This window comes from Heloderma suspectum, chromosome 10 (genome assembly GCF_057233095.1).
Source record: "Heloderma suspectum isolate Gila_16-S chromosome 10, 16-S_ref, whole genome shotgun sequence".
NCBI lineage: Eukaryota > Metazoa > Chordata > Lepidosauria > Squamata > Helodermatidae > Heloderma > Heloderma suspectum.
Genome location: NC_139467.1, coordinates 34,379,493 through 34,397,790, shown reverse-complemented (window position 1 = coordinate 34,397,790; position 18,298 = coordinate 34,379,493). Strand labels below are relative to the sequence as shown.

The 18,298-nt window shown below is 42.6% G+C and overlaps 1 protein-coding gene across 1 annotated transcript in view; it reads right to left on the bottom strand.

The window, feature by feature from the left end:
• The window catches only part of RUNX3 (RUNX family transcription factor 3), a 199,252-nt gene extending 181,509 nt beyond the window's left edge, over positions 1–17,743 (bottom strand). The window contains exons 1-2 of the mRNA XM_084815882.1: positions 16,719–17,743; positions 16,267–16,392 (exon numbers count right to left, since the gene is read on the bottom strand). Of these exons, the coding sequence (XP_084672008.1) occupies positions 16,267–16,324 (58 nt within the window). The 5' untranslated portion in view covers positions 16,325–16,392; positions 16,719–17,743. The remainder of the gene's footprint in view (positions 1–16,266; positions 16,393–16,718) is intronic.
• Between the last annotated feature and the right edge of the window lie 555 nt (positions 17,744–18,298).

The window sequence follows — 18,298 nt, the reverse complement described above, 5'->3', positions numbered from 1 at the left end:
AGGGTGAGTGAATGCAGGGGGAGAAGTGAGTTGAAGTGAATGTGAGTAGAGGTAGTTTGTGTGGGGAGGCATAGGGGGCTGTGTGAGAAGGAAGCCCTTTGGTACCTTGGTACCGTTGATACCTACAATGACAGCCTCCACGGATACAGAAGGATCTCCTCTTCAGAAAATCACCCTCCATGAGTAGAGGGCAATGAATGCGGTGAGGGACGGGGTGAGGCTAGCATGCTCCCTCTCCTCATGTGCTTATTAGCCTTAGATATAGAACACCTGAAACAGGGCTGCAGCCTGGCTTACATGTGGCTATTTAGAATGTGATGAATGTAACTATGAAGCCAGGGTCTAGGAGGAATGGGTGAACGAGGACATTTGCAATGTAGAGCTTCTCACTGGATGATGCTGATGTGCTCTAAAATGGTACATTCCATTGTCCTTCCCTGCTGTGGTTACTCAAATGGTGTAATCTATGTGGAGCAGGAAGGCTTAGAACCAACTGACAGTTAGAAGTGGTTAGACATATGCACGGCCAGAGCGGCTCTTCTTTGCTGCTAGTTTCTATCTCTGCATCAATAAAAGAAAGTCTTGTTTGGTTCTGAAAGAAACAGTGTCTGATCAGGTGTTTTGCACCGTTTATTCACGTATCAGTCATTTAAAATATTTTTGACGCCACCTTCCTACCACAAAGTGGTAGTCTAAGTGGCTCACAAGAAATGACAAAGCACCAGTAACACACACACAACACGCATGCACACAGGCACGCACACTGTGGAAAGTGGAAATCAAGCAGCGGCAGATAAAACCCAGCTCTCAACACAGCCAACGAATCTAATTTTAAAAAGCAGTGCACCCACAGATCATAACAAAATTCACAAAATTATACAACCCATCAACCGTTATACAACCCATCAAAATTATACAACCCATCAAAATAATTATACAATTATACAACCCATCAACCGAAAAAGCCTTCTCCTCAGAAGCTACCGGAGAAACATGCAGGGGATCATAGGCAAACATACAGGGAAACTGGAGCCGCTGGCCACCTTTCTCCATCAGTCTCTTGTTTACCTCTGCTTAGCTCAGCTTTCCTTAGAGGTTCGTTGTCCCAAGAGGTTGAGAGAGGACAGTTCAGTGACAGGAGAGATAAAATATGCGGAGGTAAGTAATGGAGAAAGGCTGGCTGGGGCCTCTGTGTCCTCTCCAGCATTCTCTGCCTGTCTCCAGGGATAAGCAGAGATAAGCAGTGGAGAAATGGAGACAGGTGGACAGGGGTTCTATGATCTTCCCCCAAAGGCAAGGGAGCAAATCCAAACACAAGAAGGCCTGTGTTGTCTGCTGTGCATGGCTGTGGCTGTCCAAGATCTCAGGTCTTTCCTATTTATTTTTATGTATGTATGTATTTATTACATTTATATCCCACCTTTTTTCCTTTTGCAAGAAACCCAAGGCAACTTACATGCTCCTCCTCTCCATTTTATCCTCCCAACAACCCTGTGAGGCAGGGGAGGCTGAGAGTCAGTGACAGGCCAAAAGTAACCCAGGCAGTGAGCTCCATGGCCAAAGGGGACTAGAACCTGGATATCCCGAGTTCCAGTCCAACACTCTAGCCGCTACATCACACTAGTTCTCACCTGGTTCCTATCACCTGCTTCCTTATCCTTTTAACTGAGGATGCTGGAAATTGAACTGCTAATCTTCTAAGCGCAAAGCATGTGCTCTGCCACTGAGCTATGTGCCCTCCCTAGTCCAGAGAAGAGCCTCTGAAGATACTCTTAGCTGTTGAGCAGGTCAGTCTGACAGACGGCAGCCCTTTGGTACCTTGGTCCCAAACCATTTAGGGCTTGAATGCTTCAAACCAGCACCATGAATTGTGCTGGAAACAAACCAGGAGCTGAATGATGAAGATCTCTTGATAGCCGTGTAGTGTGTTCATTCCTGTGGAACCATGTCAACAACCTGGCTGCCTTACTTTCAGCCAAGTGAGGTTTCCACAGCTGACACCAAAATATCAGATACCAAGATCCACCAGAAGCCTGGAATTCCACTGCAGGAGCGTTGTTTGAATTCCGTACGTTTCCCACGTTCCAATATTCCAAGCGAGTTTGGCCAGTTTTGCAAATTTTTTTTTTAAAATACTCCCACAGTCATTAAGAGTACTGAAAGATGTCCTTATTAGTTCACCCCATTAAGAGATTATTACTACGCTTCTAAAAATGCAGTTTATGGATTGAATGACTTGCCATCGTGTAATCTGCACAACTGCAGGGGGTTCTAGCTCAAACATTTACACATCAGCCCAGAAACTTCAAAGCCATGGAATCAGGAAGCAGACATGAAACACCATAGCAGCAAAATTAAGAGCGCAGTGCTATGCATGTTTAGACAGAAAAAAAGTCCTATGACTCCCAGCATTCCCCACCCAGTGTGGCTAGCTGGGGAATGCTGGGAGTTGTAGGCCTTTTTTTTCTGTCTAAACATGTATAGGATTGCACCCTAAATTACTAACAGAGCAGCAAATGACAATATATAAAGTCATGGAAAGTCACTCTTTAGTAATAAATTTACCAAGCAGCTTGCCCAGATACACAAGGACTATCCAAATTGGATTTGTGTAAAAAAGGAAATGACTGTTTTAATTTTGATTTCCTTTTTCTTTTCTTTTTTGATACTGTACCAAACCGTTCAACCTTGCAGAAAATATCTTCAACTCCTACAAAGTTTGCATTGAATGAAATTATTCTGTGAGGCATCTCAAAGGTTGTTTATACAGAACAGGGGCGGGTAACATACAGCCGGCCCCCCCACCCCCACCAGCTCCCCAAATTGTATTAAAGAGACTTTGGTTATTGTTTTTTAAAGGCATTCAGAGTGCTATGTTGCTACTACAGAGAAACAAAAGGGTCAAACCGCTTGCGAACAAGCTAATTTTGACCCTTTTGGCACTCCATAGGTGCTCCAGATGCAATTTTTGTTTTTAAAAAATAGCACTGGAGAGGGGAGGGGGAAGGTGCAGGCTGTGGGGGGCAAGAATGACCCTTGGAACTCGTGAAGTTGCCCACCCGATTAAAAAAAAAAAATATATTTCCATCACAGCAAACCCCTACTTCATTCATTTTATTGCTGATTTAATTTTAATTTGATTTTAATGTACTTTTAAATGGATTTGTATTGCTTTTAAACACGTTAGCTACTTTGGGTGGGTGGGTCGGTGGAGGGTTGAAACACCTGAAGGTTGAAAAGTGGAGTATAAATTGGGTGAACAAATAAAAATTCCCCAAATGAAGCATGGTATGCGATTGAAAAGTATAGCAACCCAGGATTCTAGCAAAAAGTACACAAATGTTTTGCAGCATCCACAGACTTCCAGCTATGCGGTGCATCCAGCATCCGGATACATGTAACCTTTCAAAGAAACATGGATCTCTCGCCTTAATATTCAACAAATGTCCTGCAATTTGGCAACGTTCCAGTTTTTACCATAACCTTTTTTCCCTCTCTCTCCTCCTTTCCTTAATACAATTATGTCTGAAACAAAGATGTTTATTGCTTTATGAGTCTCTATTCATCATATGGAAATTGAGTTCAAGATGTGATATTTCTCTCTTTATTTTTATTTTATGAATGATCCTAGTTAAAACCCAGCGTTTATTCATCTTGCTTGTGGAGGGGAAAATATAGATTAAAAAGAACTGTACAAATGTTTTTTATTTTCCTGTTCTTATTTTCTTGCCATATGTCTGCCTTTAATTAGCAGCACGGAGTACAAAGGCTATATTTATAGTGCCACCATCTTGCAGGGGACGGTAGATGATCCACCGCATATATCACTCACTAGTCTCCACTGCGTTCTGGTTCTTCGCAATGCTGGGGGTGAGATCCACTTCCAGTTACACCTTTGTAAATCTCATAATCCTCCATGAATCCTTATTGATGGTTTTTATTATAAACTGCCTTTGGGCAGAGTTCCACGTTAAAGCAGCATTTACAAAATTGTTGAGTAAATAAATACATAAAATCTTACATGAGGTAAATGGTCATGTTCCAGCATTACATGACTACGACCAGCAGTAGCACAATTAGGTAATTCTAGACTTTGGACTTGATGGTCTTATGGGGGAAGGGGGCGCTCTTGAGATGGTAATGTGTATTTTACTTCACTTACTTCAAAATGTGGTAAAGCAGCCCAGCTGTGTTTGGAAGCCCTCATTCTCATTCTGCTGAGTGGGGCCCTGGATATCTACCCCCAAAGTCCTGACCTGACAGCATCACCAGGACCGGCCCTAGGATAAAATGCTCCATAGGTGAAGAGCACCTTGAGTGTATCCTCTGCTCAGTTCTGCAGGGTTGCCACGTTGGATGGCTTGTGCAGAATTGCAAAACCAGGCAAAGTAAAGCTGCTGATGTTTTACTTAGATAACAAAGGACAACAAACTGGAAATTGGGGGTGTGGAATCTTTTAAAGCTAACTGATGGAATCTCATTTTTGTAGTTAGTACCAAAACAACCTGCACAAATGTAAAAAACCCACACACATAATGCTTTTCCCCCTTCTTTTTTGCCCCAGTTCACTGCAGACAGTACACGCAACAGTCCCAGACAGAACAATCCTATGGTCTCTGGAAGAGCATCCCAGGGACCATAGGATGGCTTGGAAAACTCCTCCGAGGTTGGAGACTGCACTCCAACATTGGAAGGGGGAGTCAGAGATCCATCCCCTGCCCAGAACTGTACTGGCTTCCTCTCCGAGGCTGGAAAATCAATGTCGGAGAGGAGGGAAAGGGGGCATTCTGGTGGGCAGGGAGGGGAGGAGACTGGAGAGGCCAGGATACAATTTATCCTGAGCCTCCTCCAGCCTCCTTCCCTCCACCTCTGAAGCACCCTTGCTAGATGGGCTGAAAAGCCCATCTAGCTGAAAAGCTCATCTGAAAAACCCATCTAGCGAAAACAGCATAGAATAGAGGACGGGGAGGCAAAGATCACCTCCACCACTCCTCCTGCCTTGCCAGCTTCAGCCTGGCAGGGCGTAGGAATCTCAGAAGCCTCCAAGTTTGGGGGCTTCCAAGCAGTGAGGGCGCAGTCCATAGGATTGTGCCCAGACCCACCAAGCTTAGCTCAGCACCCCCATCAGCTTGGTGGTCAAGGTATGTGCGGAGCTTGCCCACCCCTAAGGCTGATGCTAAGCACCACTGAGAATGAGAACTTGAATAAGTGCCATTATAGATCTATGATATTTGCACAATAGGAAAGCGTCCATGGTTCCCCAGTTTTTCTCCTCACAACAGCCCTGCCAGGTAGGTGATGTTGAGAGGTATCAACTGAGCACTGCTGACTAAGGAGTTGGAGCTGGCTATTTTTTGTCTTTAGACCAACATGCTAACTACTGCATCACACTGACTCAGGCACCACCAAATTACTGCTCTTTAATCATAGCCCAACTTTGCCGCCTGATGTGGGTTGCTCACTCTGCATGATGGCAGGGCCAGCCCACCAGGGGATTCAGCAGCCTAGAGCTGGAGGAGGATGGAAGAAAAGCATCACCCTCCATCATTCCAAGTACCACACTTGCCAACACACACATCAGCACCCATGGTTCTGACCCCCACCCCTCATAATTGAACAGAAATGTATGCCAAATTTCATTTTTGATTCATAGTAGACCAATTTACAGTGGAAGTCTATTAAGACAGCTGGGCACAGTTTAACACTCCTAGCAGAAAACAAAGACAAAGCATGGCCTTTACCTGGGCAGCACCCTTGGCGCAAGAAGACTGTTATACCCAGTGATGTAGTTGCACATTTTGAAGTGCAGGCACTCATGATAGTCCCCAAGGAGAGTCCAAAAATGCAGACAGCTGTGTTGATATGGTGACCCATCTCTCTCTCTCTCTCCCTCTCTCTCAAAATGCACACACAGAAAGATAATTTGTGTCTGTTGTAAAGCTAATGGATCTTGATGGCACATTCAAGACCAAGCCTTGAAGCTGGAAACTGGAAATTTCAAGACCAAGCTTTGAAGTCTAGAGCTGGAAAAAGCACAGAAAGGAGCAACTAAAATAAAGGGGCTGGAGCATCTCCCCTGTAAGGGAAGGTTACAGCAGCTGGGCTTGTTTAGCTTGGAAAAAAGGAGGGTAAGGGGAGATGTGATAGAGGTCTACAAAATTATGCATGGTGTGGAGAATGTGGATAGGGAGGCATTTTTCTCCCTCTCTCATAATACTAAAACTCGGGGTCATCCCATGAAACTGATAGGTGGATAGATTCAGGACAGATAACAGGAATGATTTCACACAGCACACTGTTAAACTATAGAATTCACTACCTCAAGATGTAGTGATGGCCACCAATTTGGATGGCTTTAAAAGGGGGTTAAATAAATACCTGGAGGAGAAGGCTATCAATGGCTCCTAGTCCTGATGGCTATGTGCTACCTCCAGTACCAGAGGCAATAAGCCTATGTACACCAGTTGCTGAGGAACATAGGCAGGAGGGTGCTGTTGCCCTTGTGTCCTGCTTGTGGGTCTCTGGTCAACAGCTGGTTGGCCACTGTGTGCACAGAATGCCAGACTAGATGGACCCTTGGTCTGACCCAGCAGGGCTCTTCTTATGTTCTTAAGCCACCCCAAAATACTTTGCATTACAACAGGGATCAATATATTGTTGCTGGGAAAATCCATTTCCCTCCAGTTACTGTGAGGATTACAGATAAAGTCAGAAGGAACAGGAAAGTCCAAGGGGTGGGTTGGCGGATGACATAATTGCCCCTGCTCATCAAAAAGCCCTAGCACTTCTGCCCTGTGAGCCCTGGCTCCACTACATCACTGTTTATAAACTTCATAGAGATTCCTTTCCTACTCCTCTTCCTGGCCAGGTTGCCAGCCTGTTTTATTGGCTTGCCTTGCTCCTTTACCATTAACAGCAGCTTGATCTGCAAGCATTAAAAGGTGATAATGGCTACCTCCAGGCCATGAAAACCTTTGCCTGCTGATGTCTGCAGCTGAAGCTACTCTTGGTATCCATTTCACGTAACAGCTACTGATGGGGACAGAAGCCAAAATGTGTTGCTCTAAATATATTTTGAAATTACTCTGTTGTTAGTCTATCCTTCGTGTATGTGTGTGTGTGTGTAAGTAAATGGATGTGGTATGCAAAACATAGGGAAAACTACAACAGACCTAAGAACCAGATTGCGTAACCACAAATCTGCAAAATCTAGAGCAGCCTGTTGCAAGACATTTTAACTCACCTGCACATAGTCTCTCAGATTTATAACTGCTTCCAACTGAATAAACAGGGGACACTGACATGCTTGACAGAAAGGAAAACTTCTGGATCTACAGACTCAGAACTCTTAGTCCATATGGCCTTAATTTGGAGGACAATTCATAAGCTTTCTACCAGTCATACCTCTGTGTGTTTTTTTCTCTTTAGGCATTTTCATCTCCCAGCATTCCAAACTGCCACTCTTGGTATCCAGTTAACATTACACCTACTGATGAGGGCAGAAGCTGAAACGTTTAGCACCAAAAATATTTTGCAGTTACTCTGTTAGTCTGTAGGGATGTTGTAGGTGCCCAACTGGGTCCAGGAGTCCATTTGCCTCCCCCCCGCAACCCCTGGACCATGCCCGCTGAGCCCCTGCCCTCGCTCGCACCCTTCTGGACTCACCGCGACCCATCCAGCAAGCACCCGCCACCTGCCTCCTTTATTTTACAGAAAAAGGGAGTTTAAAAAACTCTTCATATTTAAATATGCACTGTTTGGGGCCGGGAAAGCTTAATATTGCACATAATAAGCTTTCCCGGCTCCAAACTGTACATATTTAAATATGCGCATTTTTAAACTCCCCTTTTCCCTAAAGAAATGAGGCAGAAAAATGGTGGGCGCTTGCTGGACAGGCCTGGGATGAGTGCGGACAACTTGCCGAGCTCATGGGGGCTCAAGCGCAGGTCTGGGGTTCAGGGGGCAGCACCTCAGCGGGCACCCGGAGAACCCAAGCTGGGGTGTGTTTGCACATGCCTATTAGTCTATCTAGCTTATATATTTTAGCTTAAGACTGACTGCATCCATAATGGATCCAGAGTCTCCTTGTTGCTTTGCACTTGTGCTGCTTTACACATCTCTCTCTCTCTCTCTCTCTCTCCCCCCCCCTCTCTCTATATATATTCCAATTCATTTGGTTCACCAAGTGCTGTAGTTAAGCAATTTTAGAGTCTGCTTCAAAATGCAGTGAGCCATCGTGCTGCATCTGATGATCCTTCTGCTCATGTTGCTCAGTGGTGTCCTGGATCTCTGCCCCAAAGTCCTTCCCTGATGGCACTAAAAGGGGGTACCCCTTTTTAGTCCGTTGAAGTTTTTAATCCAACCCATCAATCAATTGCAACCCTGGTTATAAGTTATGGACACTGGGATAGATCTAGATTTAATCATAACTAGAGTAGACCCACTGAAATCAATGGGATGAGTTAGTCATGATTAACTCAACTCCCAGTGATGTCAATGGGTCTACTCTAGGTATGACTAAGTCTGGATCCAACTCAGTATCTGTCAGATGCCCATGACAATCTAATGAAAATGCGCACACGTCAATTACAGCTACACTGGCTGTGCTCCTGGGATCTCTTTTCCCCCAAGTGCAGTCTTGAAACTCAGCAGAGACTGAACGGAAACAGTGATGGAACAGGAGGAAAAGACCACATGTACCACAGACAATGACCACTTTTATGATATGCTTCCCCCCTCATCCCCCACAAGTTCTCTGAAAATCTATCATCTGGAGCCAGCCTAAATCCACTACTTCATGCTTAAGTATTTGAAACATTCATATCCAAATGAGTAGCATGTTAAAAACCTTGCAATTGCCACACCAGACCAAGGCCCTGTGTAATAGTATCCATGAAAAGAGAACCAGTTATAGATTCAGTTGAGAAATAGTATTGGACAACTTCTGAATACATCAAATTCTGTTAGCACCATCTATAAGCTGAATTAATAATAATGGATAATATATTAATGTTAAAAATATGTAATTTTTTGTTGCCATAGAACACAATTATAGATCATAATTTATTATGTATACAAGTATCTAATATATGCTAGGTGTTGCACACAAATTTCACACACACACACACACACACACACACAAACACACACACACTTTTGGCTCTAGCACAAAACCACCTCTATCATTATTGGTGGAGGGGGGGTGCAGGGAAGCCAAGAGGTACTGAAGCTAAATTCTAGTGGAAGTTAATAAAATCTGGGAAATCTTGCTGTGAACATCAAAGGTTTTTTTAACTGAATATTCTGAAAGGACAAAGTCACTAATTTTGCTGTTCCACATAGTGAATGCAGCTAGAATCATTTATGCTCAATACCAGAAAGTGAAGCAGACTCCAAGATTGATGGAATGGTACCTCAAACGACAGGATTTGGCTGTCATGAACACATTAATGTGGTCTATCATGGCCGTCGAAGGACCGTATTCTAACAGATTAGAGGAGGGGAAATTGTCGAAATGTTTTTGGAACTACAAACAGAACGGGATAGTCTTCCTTGAGTGCAATATATGTGAGGGGGGGGGGTTGCTTTGTTTGTGCAGCCCAATAAAGCATCTTTAGATTTTAAAAGGTTAAAATAAATCAGTCGGTCAATCAATCAAGTAAATGATTTTGCTCTGGTAAAAAAGCAAACAAACCAACAACAGCAACAAACCCCCAAAAGCCACTTTCCCACCCACAAGCTCACAATATAAAATATACCTAACGCTTTCAAGTGTTCAAAGTGCTCAACCCTCTCAGATTGTTGTTGTTGTTCAGTAGTGCAGTATTATTGTCCCCATATTGTAGATGTTGGGGGGGAAAGACTGAGGCAGAAAGAGGTAGGTTTGCCTAAGCCAGGTCACCCAGTATGTTCATGTCAGAGATGAGATTCAAAGTGGGAACTTCCTAACCCAATTCATAATTTAGTGCCTCAGTCATGATGCTACACTAACTTTCGGTTCACCCGTAACTGCTTTGGGCTGAATTTCACTAAAACTCTGTAGACAACAGACAGAAAGGTACAGGCTAATAGATTAGTTGTCCCATGCTTATTAAATGGAAGCAAATGACTAAATTCTGACTTTTTTTTGTAGAGATAAAATATCAGAATGCCAAAGAGTTCAGACTTCAAACTTTAAATTCTCAGATTTAAAGTGTATGTACAAACTCATCATCTGGTGTCAAAACTGGGAGGTCTTCCATGGCATTTTTGAAATTGTCACCAAAACCCCTCCATCAAATGCCACACATTACGACTAAGTTTCAAAGTTTCTCAGAGAAATTTGAAATCCATAATTTGGAGTTTGAATGTCAGTCTGCAAATTTGGACAGCCTGACTTTTTGATGTCCTATATATTAAAAACATTTGGAAACAGTTCGTTTGTGAAATGTAATTACAAACTGAAAATGTTATCATTCAAATTAATTTCAAATTTTTCCTGTGTAGATGTATTTAAGCTCAACTGATACTTGCAAAGGAACACAGTTCTTTTAGAGCTCACAAAATATGTTATCATTTGGATAACGCAGGAGAAATTTGATGATGTAGGAGAAATTTGAGCAAATTTGGGGATGTAGAAAATAATTTTTATACCCTTTGCAAACACCAGAAGAGATTAAAAGGGTATAGAAAATGCAATAGCCTTACACACGAGGTATGTTTGGCTCATGCTGTGACTACTTTTAGATTGGTCTTAATGGCTTAGATATTTCAGTCTACTTTTAATTGCATTTTGATGCTACTCTGCATTTTATAAGCTGTAATTTCAATGGCTGCTGATATAAATGAAAGCTTTATGCTGTTTTCGTTAACTGAATTTATATTTCTATTGTGATATGCTTTCTATTTTGTAAACCACCTTGAGAAGGCTTCAACATGAAAAGGGATACAAAAATATTTTAAATAAATATTTTATTTAAATATTAGGAACAGCAGGTGGCTGTCATAGAAAGAGATTTTTTGATGGCAGCACTCCATTGTAATCTTTTTGGCATCAGGTAAAGACTTTTTTATTCTCCCAGGCATTTTAAGATCATTTAAAAATCATTAGGGTTTTTAGCACTGCCATTTTAACGTTTGGCTCTTGCTGGTTTTATTTTTTTAGGGTGCAATCGTATGTATGTTTAGACAGAAAAAAAGTCCTACAACTCCCAGCATTCCCCAGCCTGCATGGACTTTTTGTAGGACTTTTTTCTGACTAAACATACATAGGATTGCACCTTCAGTTTTGTCCCATGGTTGGGTTTGGGTTTTTTTAATCTGTTTGATTTCTAGGACTCCTGTTGATTGTTTGTCTGGCTTTTAACTTCTGTTGTTAACCACCCTGAGAATATTGTTAACCGAGCAGTGTATAAGTGCTGTAAATACATACATACAACAAACAAGCAAATAAATCAATAAATCAATGAATAAGAAAAGGGCAATTCAAGTGATAAAGTGGTCAGAGCCCCTGCCTTATGAGAAAAGGCAACTGGGGCTTTAGGGTGTTTTTTGCTTTTTAAAGGTAACTAAGGGAAGACATGACAGAAGCATGTACAAGTATGAACAATGCAAAGAATGCACAGACATATTTCACACACATGCACTGTTATATTCAAATTGTGTTGAATATAGCACGCATAAGACTTGAATTTGGGGACCATACAAGCAAGTTTGTTTGCAAAAGAATCGAGCAAAAGAAAGAACTTTTCCGCACACAACATGCCATTTAACCTACAGACATTGCTGCCACAAGATACAGTGATGGCCAAAAGTGTCAATGGCTTGCAATACACATTCTGGCCTATTAGGGTGCAACCTCATGCATGTTTAGACAGAAAATAAGACCTACAACTCCCTGCTGGCTGGGGCATGCTGGGAATCATAGGCCTTTTTTCTGTCTAAACGAGCATAGGATTGTGCCTTCAATGGCTTTTTGGCTGTGACAAGTATCACCAACGTCATGTTGCAGTGTGGAGTGCTCGTATTCAGGGTTCCAGCTAGCTAGCCAGCCATACCCTCTGATGGGCTTGCTCCCGAATAAATATGCAGAGGATTCGTTGGTCTCCATTCCTCCTCCACCCCTACCCTGGTTTTCCAGTTTTGATCCCTCCAAACATCAGCCAGCATTCTCTGGCCACTAAACACACTCAATTGTCATTGGGCTGTTTAGGGAGTTTACCCCCCACTTAGGTTTTTTTTTTTTTTTAACTGCCTAAGGATTTTTTATATTTCTGCAAACTTTGGGTTCCCCCCAAGCCTGCTGATACCTCCCTCTTGTGCGTGGATGGTGCCATTCTGTCTACCCAAGGACCAGTGCTTAGAGAATTGGGTTCACTATCAACATATATGATGACAGCCAAACAGGATTGCCATTTTTCAGAGGCTGTGTGCCCCCAAGTATCAGACATTGTCGATGAATAGGGAAAAAGCGCTTGCCTCCATACCCTGCATGTGAGATCATCTAAGGCATCAAGCTAGCTGCTGTTGGATGCAGAATGCTGGACTAAATGGACCTCTGTCTGATCAAGGTGGGCAGTCCTTAATGGTGCAAAAATGAACTTAAAAATTACTGCATATACATTGGTAGCCTTCTCCAAAGAAAGATCTGAAGCCCACATTTCCACAGGTATGTGTACTGGATCACTCTTCCACATTAATGCAGTGCAATCCAAGAAAAAGATGCATTTAGCCCAACACCAAGCCAACAAACACAGCTAAGAAACAGGGTGAGATTTGGGTTCAAATCCCACAGTCTTTGCTGTACTTTGTAGCTGTATTTCTTGTTTGTGCAGCCTCATAAAGCATTTTTTATATTTTAAAAGGTTAAAATCAAAGAGTCCAATCAGCCAATGATTTTGCTCCAGTAAAAAAAAAAGCAATAACAATAATAACAAATCAACAACAAAAACCCAAGTCCCAAGTCCCAGCTCACAGACGCACAATGTTCAAAGTACTTCTTCACATGCATAACCCTTGCAGCAACCCTGTAAGGTAGTTCAGTATTATTATCCCCATTTAGTAGATTTGAGGCAGGGGAAGACTGAGGCCAAGAGAGTTGGATTTGCCTAAGGTCACCCAGTATATTGTTCATGCCAGAAGTAAGATTCAAAGCAGGAACTTCCTGACCCAAGTCACAGATTAGTGTTTTAGCCACGATGCTACGATAACTTTCAATTCACTCAGAAGAACTGCTTGGGGATGAACTTCATTGAAACCAGGTAGACAACAGACAGCAAGGTACAAGCAAATAAATTACTTGTTCCATGCTTATTAAACGGAAGCAAATTGTTGACTAAATTCAGCAAGCTGACTAAATTCAAAATCTAAAACCCACATCTCCACAGATATGTGCTCTGGATCTTTCTTCCATATTAATGCAATCCAAGAAAAAGATGCATTTAGCCCACCAGCAAGCCAACAAACACAGCTAAGAAATGGGGTCAAATCCCACAATCCTTGCAGGACTTTTCCTCAGAGGATAACCTCCAAATAAGCACTGAGGACAAAGCAAGAACAAGCCCCCTGCCTTTAGGTTTTAAACGTGAGCAGTTCTTACTGGATTCATGTCAACCGTTTTCATGTTTGTTTTAGGGTTGCCTCTTCTGGCAGAGTTCCTGTCCTTGTGAAGTTTATTATTACTTTAGAGAGAGAGATGCCGTGAAATCTCTCCAGGTACAGAAAAGCATTACCTGTTGAATTTCTACCAGACATGGGCTTGTTAAAGAAGCAGAAAGCCTCCCAGAAAAAGGTAGGAACCCTGGCTTAATTCCTAAATTTGTCAGACAAAATCTTGGCATTTCAACTAAATCCTTTCCTTTACCCAGAATAATTATTTCTAGCTATGGGCGCTTAATAAATCTCCAGCACCACATCTTTATTTCAACTGAGCACTCTGTGTTTTTTTATAGGTGCCAAAAAGGAGCAGGGATTCTCACTGCCTTTGATACATAGAGCACTGTTAGGCTACGTTCAGGTATGGAACTGAAGGTCAATTCAGACACACAGCCTCTTTCCTTTGCAGATAGAGATTTCCCTTTGGGGTTTTCGGCGCCTACTGAAAACATACTTTTTCCAACAAGCAGTCCCAGGAAGGTAAGCTAGTCTTCTGTCTACAGTAAAAATATACACTATTTATGCCCTTATAGTGTATTGTCTCATACATCACTTAGAATTTTTTTTTAATGTTAGCAATTCATCACTATTGAGAAAGAAAGAAAGAAAGAAAGAAAGAAAGAAAGGAAAGAGAAAGCCCACAAAACGGATCGGCAGCAGATTCCGAACAGATAGAAAGGAAGCACCATTTCGAACGATGCACAATTCGCTTATGGTCAGCCACCTGCAACGTGGTGCCCCTTCCAGATGTGTTGGACTACAACTTCCATCATGCCCCAACCAGGGGAACAATGCGAGTTGTAGTCCAACATATCTGGACTGCTGCCCAGTTGGAGAAGGCTACCCTGGGAAATTCTCTGCTCAAAGGCCTGGCATTGACCACTGGCCAAGACTGCTTTTAAAGGGGGGATGAGGCAAGTCCATAGAGGAGGAGGTGGAAACGGAGAGGGAGAAAGGAAGGCTTAGCTATGGCTGTGAGCTGTGATGGCTAAATGGCACCTCCAAGTGTGGAGGCAGAATACCAAATACCAAACTTTGAAAATCGAAGGTTTGTTGACTTCACACCCTTCTTGCAAGCTCCCAGAGGGATCTGGTTGGCTGCTTAAGGAATCATAATGTGGGACTCTCTCGATCTTTGCTCTCTGACCCAGCAGAGTTCTTTCCACCCAGTGTAAAGGATTCACATGCACGCACAAAAATGAGGATCTACAGAACCATGGTTCAGCTACCCCAAGGGGCTTCAGACATCTTGTTTCTTCAACAGTGGTCTTTATTGATGGGAATTCCAAGAAAAAAATTGTGGCCTGAGGTTGGGGGAGATGGGGAGACTGCCTTCCTCCTCACCCCCCACCCCAAATTAAATGCACACATATATTGGGTGCACATAAAGCACTGTATTTGCTGAAAGTAGTTCTTTGGATATCAGCCACAGAATGCAAAACTCACACATGGATTTGGAAAAATTCACAAATAGGAGACTAGATCCTGACCAGTCTCTGCTTAGGGAGTTTCCTTGTGAAATCCATGTGTGTGTTTGTGCATGTGTGTGTGTGTGAGTGGGGGGGTGTATACCTGGTGTTCTGGTGCCTTGATTTGAAGGATGGGGTATAAATCTTAAAAATAAATAAATAACCTATTCTGACATAACATTTTTCCCATGTGTACTCCATCATTTGTGTACACCGTTTGAAATCTGTAGATATAAGCAGTTTATAAATACTTGTAAATAAATAAATAAATAAATAAATTCTTATACTGGCACCCCTTTGTGGGGGGAAAAAATGCTACATCAGAACCAACCCTAACCCCTCCAGTTTTAGGCTGAATATAAAATAATTAGGGTCAGCCTTTCAGTCAGGACTGATGCAATGACTGGGTCCAGAGGAAATGGGTTTTTATATTCAAAATACTGCAAAGCTGAGAGCAAGATGGGTAGCATGAATAAGGGTGTAATATTTATGGATATTCTCCTGTGCATGTGCATCCCATTCCTTTTCAGGGGGGTTGTGCAGGAAAACCTCCCTGGTGATTTTGACATCCGGTAACATGGTTTCTCGACTGGTTGCTTGGTTGCCTCATTGATTGGTTGGTCGTCTTGATTTTTTTGTGCCCTGGACAACTAATTTTCCCCGGAGGCTGCAACAGCAGAGTTTTATCAACCTTTGAGGCTCTTCTCCAAATGGACAAAAAGTCAACCCCAGCTGCACATTAAGCCTAGAACCATGGTGGCAAAGTTGTTGATGCAAAAACATGAAAACAGAAAATTCCCATTATATCAGGTTCATAGGCTGATTTTTATGATATTCTAGGCAACTCAACAAGAATGTGAAAATGGCAGCCTTGATGGGAACACAGTCAACTTCCCCCACACACACACACACACAATAACTTGGCAAAGAGCAATTCAGAAGAGCTAGAACGTTTGCCATCTCTTCCTGCTACGGATTCCCCTTAAGCATCCTCCACATATAAGAGGAAAAATTCCTTCCTCTACCACCCGGTTTGCAACAAGCTCACATCCAACTGAAGATGTGCCAACAGGATTATTAAAAGAGGCTGTAAGTTTAAGCTCCCTTGAGTGACAAACAACGGTGCTTCCTGCCTCGGAGGAAAGGAGGAGAGATCTGTACTCACCGCGCAAGAAGGTTGAAGAATAGGTTGTAAAGGAATCAAATATGCTGTTGGAAGCCATGACCCAAATCGAAGACCCGGATTGTCTTCACGCCAGTTGTTGTGGTTTGCTTGGACTGCCCTACTCCTCTGAAGAAATGAAAAAACATATGAAGAAGATTCAACTGAGATGCAAAAAAGGAAAAGAAAAAGAAAAGTCAAAAAGAAAAAAAAGGGGGGGGGGAAATCTCCAAAGAAGTTTTATGCCTGTTTATAACCAAGGATCTGATTCCACAGCACCACAGGAATGTTCAGCCGCAAGTTTCTCAATAGAAGCATATGCGTGCCGGATCGTCATTAGGATGAAAGGGGAGGGGAAAGCAAACTAGCCTTTCAAAGAGATAGATGCCCCCACCCCAAACAAGAGCATGTCTTGGAAGGATGAAGAGCAAAATGAATGAATGAATGGGACTCACCCTATGCAGACCCAAGAGACACACAGCTGGGGTGGAAAAACACAAGGAGGAGGTAAGCTTCCCTGTCAAGGCTCAGGTACTCTTCTAAATTGTAGATTACAGTTTGCTTGTGGTTCTGTGGTTGCCTGTGAGGCCTGAAAGAGTGTTAAACTCAACCCTACTTTCGGAGACTCAAATGACTCCAGATCATTATTCGTTGACTGGAAGAGAAGAGTCACCTGATCTGTGATGTCACCGGGGCCTGCAATATCTTTGTGGGTTCTTCGTTCTTCTCTCTCCTTTAAAACGCACACATACACACACACACACAAATGAATGGTTTAGAATGGGTTTTTTTGGTTCATAGGAGGCTTTGTTGACTCATTCACAACTTGTAACAAATGATACAGAGAGAAGCAGGACTCAGCTGTTCTGGAAGGCTTCCTTTCTTGCGAAGAGATGCTGCTGCCCGTGGAGAGAGAAGCAGGAAGAATGCTGCAGGTTTTCAATTGGAGTAGTAGCCCATTTGATATTCAGTGGTTTTTGCTCTCTGAAAGGCTTTTTTTCTCCCACATTTACCACTTGTCTGCATCTTCTTTCTTTTCTTTTTTAAAATCTCTCTCCCCGTGACTTTCTAACTCCCCCGGCTCTACAAGTGACTATTCTTGCTGCCAAGACTAGTTCCATATGTGTTGATGGGTGGTTCCTCTTCAGAGAGATTTTCTGTGAATTAGTATTAAGCAAAAAATATGAAGCACATGCAACAGAATAAACAGTGTTGGCTGAAGAGCAGGAATGGGGGCTGTTAGTAAGTCTTTAAAGGCACAAAGCAACAAGCTGCATATACACAATAGCTGTAGCACATGGCTTCCATGCAATTGTCCCAGGTCCACCTCTTTGCCTCCCCAGTGAAAAATGTTATCAGGAAGCAGGTGCTGTTGGAAAAGACCACCTGTCTGATGTCCTGCAGAGCTGCTCCTGATCAGAAGAGATCATAGCTAGATTAGTACCCATTTATTACTTACTTAAGACTGGGCTCCTGTGTCAAGACCTGAGAGGGCTCCACTTCCTGTATCCTAGAACTTGGGGAAGAAGACCTAATACCTAACAAGGGGAACTTTGTCTACGGGGTAGGGAAACAGGCCCTCTAATTCAGCATTGGCCTTTGAACAGAGTTTCTGCTTTGAGTAGGAGCAGGGGCCCAGCCAACCAACCACTGTTTTCACTGGCAGGACAAACTCCATGGCCTCATTACCAAATTGCTACCATTTAGCTCTGACAAAGAGGAGGAAAGAGGGAGGGGCAAATCTCTGTTTTGGTTCCTCCCAGTTTCTCATTTTTCCAGTCTTAAATCTAATTCATCCAGAGCATAAAGAATTATTTTCTTAAGTTCACATGAAAACTCCTCTGCGATTTTGTGCGTATGTCTACGAATCCATGCATTTTTGTTAGCAATTTTGCTTAATAGACACACTTTTCTGCAAGTAATTTTCCTAATGGAATGCATTTTTAAAAATCTTATTTTATTTTCATGAATATACTCCTTTTGTATGGAGTTTTTTTTTAAAAAAAACAACTTTTTTTGGAGAATTCCACTGCAA